This window comes from Phytophthora infestans, genomic scaffold (assembly GCF_000142945.1).
Source record: "Phytophthora infestans T30-4 supercont1.128 genomic scaffold, whole genome shotgun sequence".
Taxonomy (NCBI): Eukaryota; Oomycota; class Peronosporomycetes; order Peronosporales; family Peronosporaceae; genus Phytophthora; species Phytophthora infestans.
In genome coordinates, this window is record NW_003303631.1 from 194,045 (window position 1) to 203,250 (window position 9,206).

Consider the following 9,206-nt stretch of genomic DNA (forward strand, 5'->3'; position numbering starts at 1 on the left):
GCAGGATCTTGATACTACCTTTACTTAGAAGTGCCGCCGGCAGAAATCATTATCCAGTGGGTCAAAATCCACGGACAGAAAAGCGTGGAATCTGGACCATTGCCTTTGGCCGAATCCGGGGAAAACGCCTATATCTAACAACAAATAAACAAGCCCAGAACCGGTAGACGAAGGCTTTTTGGAAGCTGTAACATCATACAAACAATTGGTTAGACTGTGTAGCCAGCAATCGCCACCATCTCGCTTACCACCACTGTAGTACTCCAACAGCTCTTCCTCCCCAAGAAAAAAGTCGATGCCTTTTGTGCCGTTAGCATGTCCGCCAGGGCGAACGTACTTCCATCTCGGATCTAAGTCCTTCGCTCGCGGTCTTACAGATGTCCATCCCTGCTTCTTCAGCTCCTTCCACGCCACACCAAACGGGATGTTTTGACTGCTCACGTACTTGCCTCGGACAGCAACCATTTCATGCAGAGAGCCTGGCTCCGCTCTTTTCCAGCGCGAATTCTCGAATGAGTGGCTGGAGAGGGAGCGAAAAAATTACCTTTGGAAAATAATGTAAAACTCATGTTTACCACATAAACTTTTATATCTTATATTCAAATTTAGAGAAATATTATCTGTTTTGTCGCTTGTTATGTGTATCTTCTATGCTACCACACGTACAGAGAGCCTGCACTTGTAGGGTTCTTTTTGACTTATGTTTTGTATAGCCGAGAATTTGAAAAAAAGTAACTATACAAACTTTAAGTCATATTTGAGCTTAACCTGCATAATGCAGGTTAAGCATTTTTGAAAAGCTGCATATGCAGGCTCCCGGTTTGAAGGGGTTAAACGCTCCATTAAACCCATCTGTGGAACCTTACATTTCTTATAAATATACTACCTGTACTATTGACACTACACGGATATATGAATAAGATATTAAAGTGCACACGCTTTACTAGAGACTGTTCGCGCCATCATAGACGACGGATTCGGGTATGACGACTGGTGGGCTTTAGTTATTACTAGCCGCGAGTGCTATCAAATATACAGTAATTGTAAAGTATTACGAATTACTTCGTAGTCGAGTAGGCGGTATAGTTTTCAAATATTATTGTTTTCACTGGTCCCCGCCTCACCTACAATGACCGTCAACTACAATGTTGTTGTACTTTTTGTAATTCTTGCGATCTGTCACGGCTTGGATAGGGGGGGGCAACTTGCGTCCCTGCGAGTCACAACTTGTGACTCACTAGGACGGTCGTGTAAAATCGTAGATTCTTGCTACGCCTCATATCGCGAACCATATCCTGTTGCTCTCGGAAGTATACAGAATGTATACGACTGTCGTAACGAGGCTCCGAGACTAATCACAAGAGCAACCAGTTTAACCGATTTGACTGACAAATGAGCGATATGTGTATAAAATATATAATATCAATTACCATTTGTTTTTTGACTACATGTATGCCCTACACGCTTATTTTAACATTATAAAACCTAAACAAACGAGTCAGAGGAGATGACTCGCTTCGTAATGTTCTACCATTTTTGCAGCTAAGGTTTCTATCGAAGAGTGTCGAGCTAGTTAGATATGCTAACAGCGATGATGAGGACAGTGATGCCAAGTAATGCAGATGCAGACGCGTATCGATTTGAAGCGTAGCAACAATCTTCGGCCTCGACGTAGGCGGCTGGCTTGATACGCTTTGACCAAGTTACATGTCTTAAAGGTGGCACCTTTGCCTGTGACCTTTCTTCTGTAAGGAGTGGGGTACGCGTCCCGTACATGTACCACCATTCACAAAAGACTGAATCATCCAGTTAGGATATTTATTATGGAGGTGGCAATTTATTTGTAACACTTGTGCCATAAGTTGTGGGGTATGAGACAACAACAGCGCCGTTCGAGCTCCACTGGTCTCAAATTCATTCTAGAATCTGCTTCCGCGCGCGCAAATCAACAGCTACACTTGACTTTCTAGACTAAGCATGCGTGCTTTCTTCTCCCTACTAGTGGCTCTCTTTGCAAGTAGTGAAGCACGCTTGCTCGCGACGCAGTCTGACCAGCCCCAAAGCACTCCGCTGAATAAGAACGCTCAGCTCGGCTGTCGTGTCCTTCGGGCGGTCGACGATGTCAGTGACGAAGAGAGATCATGGGCCCGTATCAACAGCGTTGCCCTAACCAGGGCAGAAGCGAAGGTGTGGCTGCAGGACTGGGTTGATCAGAGGAAAAGCATGAAGTGCGTTGCCAAACAAATGGGCCTGTGCAATTTAAAGGAGGACGATTTGTTGAATCATATCAACTTTCCAGCCCTTCGCAAGTTTGTGAGAATGGATATTGAGAGAAGAACTGGTCGCAAGTTGCCGAAAGGTCAAGAGAATATTAGTTTCTTGGATACAGTGACCTGTTCTGCGAGCGATATCGTTCCCGTAGGCACAGGATCGAAAATTCTTAACGCAACACAACAGTTGCTTTTTCACCCCCATTTTTGGATATGCACTACTACAGAATACTATAATTTATTACGTGTTCGCGTAGCCACATTTACACCTGCGCTAGGCTCAGCTTTGCTAGCTGGTGGTATAATGTGGTGTCCGCGTCCGGTCTCTCTTCGCCGAAAATGAGGGTTCTAGAGCTTTCCATTTTGTTGAAGTAGCCTCTAAACAGTTTGATTACCTTGACCTAGTCACTCCAAAAAATTATAATGAGATTTAGGAGGTCCTGTTTAAGTCGGTATGACTGGCTTAAACTATACAGACACTAATGGCTGGTGTACAGCTATTGGTGGCTTCCTAATACTAATAAAGTACTCACTTCGTCTTTTGACGCCTACAAGTAACGTCTTCTTCCTCTCCCTACTTCTTCTCGACCTGTCATACGAGTTAAAGGTTATGAGCCCAAGCCAAGCCTCAAGCGACGACTCCCCACGTCTCATCGGCGCCGAGAATTTCGACGTCTGGAAGACCCGTGTGTGCGCAGCACTAGATGGCAAGCACCTACTCGGCTACGTGAAGCAGCCCGACTACGACGGTGTGTCGGAAGACGAGAGTGAAGACAGTGGCAGCGAAATGTCTGATGCCAACGATGAACCGCATGCCAAAACTACCAAGAACGTCGAAATCGACTCCGACGCTGTGGACTACGACGAGAGCGACGACAAGCTCAAGCCGCCCTCGGACTCGGACGAAGACTCTGGAGCCAGCTCCGATACGTCAAATAAGAGGAAGGACCTCCCGGTAGTTCGACCATTTAGCCATCGCGAGGCTCGCCGTGCACGCAAACGCGCCAAGAAAGAGAAGAGCCAGCCTCTTAGCCAGCGCGAACGCCGTCGACAAGAAGCCAAGACCAAAGCCTTCTTGATGAAAACGATGGACAACATGCACGTGCGGCTCGTCAAGAATCTCACGACATCCTTCGAGATTTTCAGCTACATCTGCCAGAAGTACGAGGGAGCAGCCTTTCATGGTGATCCGTACTTCATTCAACACTACTTGATGGAGATCAAGTATGAGGAAGGCTCCGACTTAACTGAGTTATTTCTCAAGCTTGAGAACGCGATGAAAGCCGCGTCAGAAGCCACCGAATCGGTGATGACCGAGGGACAGAAGTCTGTCTACCTGTTCCACTCGATGCCCAAGTCGTGCAAGGACGATCTCCGCATCTGGAAGGGCCAGCGGAAGTATATCCCGTATGAAGACCTCAAGCAGAGCATTGAAGGCAAGGTTCGCGATCTTCAAGCTCAAGAGCGCTACACCTTGGCCAAGGGCACACCAGAGTCCTCTGCAACCAAGGGTGAGAGAGCTCTAGTGGCTACCGGACCTCCTGTGTCACAAGCCCAAGGCCGTGACAGCGCCAATGTCTGTTCCTACTGTGATCGCCCACGCTACAACATTCGCCAATGCCGAGGCCTTCAAAAGGATTTGCGAGATGGACGAGTGAAGGCTGGGACAGTGCTACCTGCTAACTTCGCCTTCAAGGGTAACTCGAAACGCGATCACCCGTACCAGAACTCGAACAAAGGTGGCAATGGGCGACACGGCAAGAATAATAACAACCGCGACTTCAAGGGCAACAACAGTAGTAGCAAGAACAAGCACGGAAATGGCGGCAAACAACGCGGTCAAGATCGCTACAAGGACCGCCCGCTTGAGTCAGACAATGACGATGACGACGACAGTGATTCTGGAAACAACCGCAAGGTAACTCGCCAAGGACGTCGTGACACCGGTCTCATCGCTGTTGCTACCACAGTCAATCTCCCGTTTAGCCTCACTGCTCAAACCAAGATAGAACCCGATCCCACCTGGACAATCGACTCTGGCTGCACTCGACACGTCACCCATGAGTCTCAGTGGTTTACCGACATCACCTCCAGTGGTGGATCCATTACGGTTGGTGGTAATAACCAAATCCCCATCGAAGGCATTGGACGGGTTGATCTGGAAGTCACTGACTCCAAGGGCACTATGCAGAAGCTTATCCTTCATGGCGTCCTGTATGCTCCCCAGCTCCAATTCAGTTTGCTTTCAATTCCAGCAGCTGTGAAGCACGACTTTCGCTTCAACTTTGACCGCAAACAGTGCTCTATGCAAACTGACCAGCGCTTCAAGATCAAAGCGCTCATGGCTACCAACACGGATCTGTATCAGTTCCAAGCCAAACCAGCGGCACCTCCAGCGGCTCTTATTGCCTCAGGTAAGCAACGTTCCTTTCTGCTCTTACATAAACGCCTTGGACACCCTAACGTTCGTGTCTTGAATGACCTATCTAGGAGTCAGGCCATACATGGACTCGATGGATCTATACCTCGAGGTCCAAAGACAGATTTCTTTTGTGTTGCCTGCACGTTAGCGAAGTCACACCGCTCCCCATTTTACTCTAATAGAGTTGTTAAACGTGCTACATCACCTTTGTTAAAAGTCCATTCAGATATCTGTGGTCCACTACCTGTGCCTAGCCTTACTGGTTGTCGCTACTTCTTGATCTTCATCGATGACTTTTCTCGATTCATGTTCACTTATGCAATTAAGAACCGTAGCGAGTTGTATGGCTGTTACGAAGACTTCAGGAAGAAAGCCCTGAATATTTTCAGACAAGATATATCTGTCATAGAGTACGCGCTCAGTGTTGAAGACAATGCAAACCAGGGTAACTTTGAGATCCAGCGGCTTCAAGCAGACAACGCTAAAGAGTACGAGAAGCTTGCGCGCATCATATTATAAAAGTATGGAACTCACGCCCAGTTTACCAATGCATACACACCTCAGCAAAACGGAGTTGCAGAACGCCGCATGCGTACCATCATAGAGCGTGTCCGAGCCCTTCTACTTGACGGCAAGCTACCGAAGCAGTTATGGGCCGAGTGTATCTATCATGTGACCACTTTCATCAATATGACTCCTAGCTCCAACCGGATGGACGAACCCCGTATGAGCTTTGGCACAACCGTATTCCATCCATGCAGTACATCAAAGTATTCGGATGCAGCGGATATGTCCACATCACGGAGCAATACCGAGACAAACTCGACGCTAGAGCCCGTTTGTGTATGTATCTTGGTGTGCCTGACCATAAGAAAGGCTACCGTTTGATGGACATCAATACTCATGCAATTATCTACAGTCGTGATGTAGTCTTTAAAGAGGACGAATTTCCCTCTCTCACAGGCCTGACGTCTACTCCAGAGCCCACACAGTCCACGAATCGGCAGAAATCTACCTCTACACTTGCACCTGTACCTCTGCCACCTGCAACTGCTACTACAGAAGCACCGGAGCCTGAACATGTGTCAGAACCAGTGATCACACCGTCACCCACATCGGGCCCTGCAATGACAACAGCGCCAGGCACAGTGAACCAGCGTGTACTGCCCTCACTGAGGGAGGCTGTTGATCGAACAGCCCTACATTATTCTTTTCGAACAGAGACGGACTCTGATCCTCCGCATCATTCGACTCCTAAGCGACTTCGCCTCTCTGCGGAAGCCATTGATAGCTCTGAGGAAGCCAATGACGTAACCCTCAACTCTGAGGAAGACATACACGAACAGGAGCAGCGTCAGCATTTACTGTACACATTACTAGCTATTCGGTATGTGTCTGAGCCCACTACGTATCGGGGAGCAATGAAGTCTTCCCACGCTAACCAGTGGCGTAAAGCAGCTAAATCGGAATACAAGTCCCTCATGGACAATCACACTTGGGTGTTGGTATCCCCTCCTAAAGGAAGGAAGATTTTAAGTAGCCGATGGATCTTTGTAGTAAAGTATACCGGCACTGGCGAGATCGACCGCTTTAAAGCGCGTCTTGTGATCAAAGGATTCCTTTAGGAATATGGCATCGACTACAACGAGATATTCTCTCCTGTCATCAGGATGGAGGTATTTGACTACTTCTTTCTATTGCAGCTCTTCTCGACTTTGAAGTCCATCAAATGGATGTTAAGACAGCATTCCTTAATGGCTACTTGGAAGAGGAGATCTACATGGCTCAACCGGAAGGTTTCAAAATCCCGGGCAAGGAGCACCTAGTGTGTAAACTTCTTAAGAGCTTATATGGGCTTAAACAAGCGCCTCGTGTATGGTACCAAACCTTGTCTGCCTTCCTAGAGAATCTCGGGTTCCTGAAACTCATTAAAGATTGATGCGTATTTCGACGCACAGTTGCTGACATCACCTGTTACATTGCAGTGTACGTCGACGACTTACTGATCATTGCGCCTACACCAGCACTCGTCAGTGAGCTGAAATCAGCCTTGAAAAAGCGTTTCTCCATGCCAGATTTGGGGGAGGTGAAGTACTTACTCGGCTGGTCAATTCAACGTGACCGTAAAAACCGAACGATGTTTATCCACCAGCACAAGTACGCTACGAAGGTCATTGACCGCTTCAGCGACTACATTCCGTACCCTATTGCAACACCAGCAGAACGGAACGCTAAACTTTCCGTAAGCAGCCAGCCCAGCAGTGAGCAAGAGAAAGATGCGATGAAATCGATTCCGTATCGACAAGCTGTAGGTAGTGTCATGTATTTAATGGTAGGCACTCGACCCGATTTGGCATTCTACATGCGAGAGGTCAGCCAATTACTAGCGAATTCAGGTATGGATCACTGGAAAGCAGTCATTCGTGGTCTAAAGTACCTATCTGGAACGAAAGAATACGGTCTTCTTCTGGGAGGCTCGACCGATATTACATCGGAAAACCTTGCCGATCAGCTAATTGCCTACAGTGACTCTGACTACGCCAACTGCCCCGACTCGAGACGCTTCATTGGAGGATACGTGACAATGCTAGCTAGCGGTCCTATCTCATGGCTTTCGCGTAAGCATCATACTGTAGTTCTCTCTACAACAGAGGCAGAATATATCGCCCTGTGTCACTGCATGCAAGAGATGATATTCCTCAAACTTCTCCTCAACGAACTTGGCTTTGCTACAACGCAGGCTAACATAATATACGAGGATAATCAGAGCTGCATCAAAATCTGCTACAACCCCGAACTTCACGGACGATCAAAACATATACACGTACGATACTGTTTCGTGCAAGAAAAAGTAGAACGGCATGAATTTAACGTCACCTACTGCAATACGAAAGAGATGATAGCTGACATCTTCACTAAAGCTTTAGATAAGCACCAGTTTAGAGAACTAAGGGCCAAGCTCAGGATGAAATGTCTGAAAGCAGAATCCGGCCACTCAGTTTAGAAATACCCTGATAATACAAGCGCATGAAGCGTGTCTATATTCTGCGTTCTTTTTAGAATTTTTTCCCACTGGGGTTTATTCATTTTTGCTCGCACAAGGTTTTTCCTCGTTGAGGTTTCCCTGGTCAAGTACCGAATTATCTAGACACATGAGTTTATCAATAATAATCCATGCTTAACAACAAATTTGTTAGAGATACGCCAGTACATCTCAGTCGCTTTCACTTTCAGCATTTGTGTCACTGGACACGTAGTCGGTGTCATAATGTGTAGATTTTGTGATTTCTGTGTGACAAATGACATCATCACTAAATACCCCAGCTTAGTGACTTCTTCGATGGAGTGGTGGCCACGTGTGCTCGAGAAGCCCCTTCCCCCCCTCCTCCAGCGTGGCGATGAGAACTGGCGCAAGCTGCAGTGCTGTCCGCGGCGCCCGCTTCTTCTTCTCCCTCATAAGAAGCGCTCTTTGCAGATCGGAAGGGCTCTGTGCCCACCGAAACAGCCTCTACCGATGCGAGGGAGCCTGCTTCGTAGCAGCGGCAAGTAGAGACGACATGTTGGGCTCCATCCTTCAGTTCCTACCAGGCGGGTCACTTAGCGTCCTCCTTCCCTAGCAGAAACTGCAGGGCAAAGTCAGATCGGCTAGCCTAAGCGACTTCCTGGCGGCGTTTCAAGGACTGAGGAAAAGTCCTTTAAGGAAAGTTTTACCTCTGTTATAACATAGAATTGTCAGTTTGATAAAATATGTTCAGAGGCAGGGAGGCTGTTGAAGTAGCCTCTAAACAGTTTGATTACCTTGACCTAGTCACTCCAAAATATTATTATGAGATTTAGGAGGTCCTGTTTAAGCCGGTATGACTGGCTTTAACTATACAAACACTAATGGCCTATTGGTGGCTGACCTAATACTAATAAAGTACTCACTTCGTCTTTTGACGCCTACAAGTAACGTCTTCTTCCTCTCCCTACTTCTTCTCGACCTGTCATACGAGTTATACTTGTAAGCTCTCAACTGGCATTGCCAGTCTGGCAGTACAGTACACTACATGTACGTGATGTACAGTACGGGTATGTGCTTCATGGCGGTCCCGCTCTGAGCTGACTCAGCTCATCGTTTGCTTCATTGAAGCTTCCAATACATGTACATAGTACATGTACACGGTGTACTACACCGCCGGTGTAACACCGGGTACTACCGGTCTGGTACATGTACTATAATACCGGACCGGTACATTCACAAGGTTGTCTGATCTCGCATTGTTGGCTGTTCCAACTTGAAACTTCCAAGCAGCTCGACTCGAGCTTCCCTCGAACTTGTCCCTGTACAGTATTGCGGGAACTGCTTCACGCGATCCGGCCAAAGGTGTCTTTGGGACGAGCTACGTACAGTTGTACTGTGCAGTGAACGCTGCACAGTTTGAAGAGACCGCGGTGCGAACAAACACCTTTTGGGGTGAAAACAAAAGAAGATAGGGTGCCAGCAAAATCAAAACGGCTTCAGCAAACAAATC

General features: G+C 47.4%; 1 protein-coding gene across 1 annotated transcript; it reads left to right on the top strand.

The window, feature by feature from the left end:
- Positions 1–1,977: 1,977 nt before the first annotated feature.
- PITG_19831 (secreted RxLR effector peptide protein, putative) lies at positions 1,978–2,613 on the top strand (the record flags this gene model as incomplete). The annotated part of the gene is made up of 1 exon (XM_002895841.1): positions 1,978–2,613. The coding sequence occupies one exon, from the start codon at positions 1,978–1,980 to the stop codon at positions 2,611–2,613; it is 636 nt and encodes a 211-aa protein (XP_002895887.1).
- Between the last annotated feature and the right edge of the window lie 6,593 nt (positions 2,614–9,206).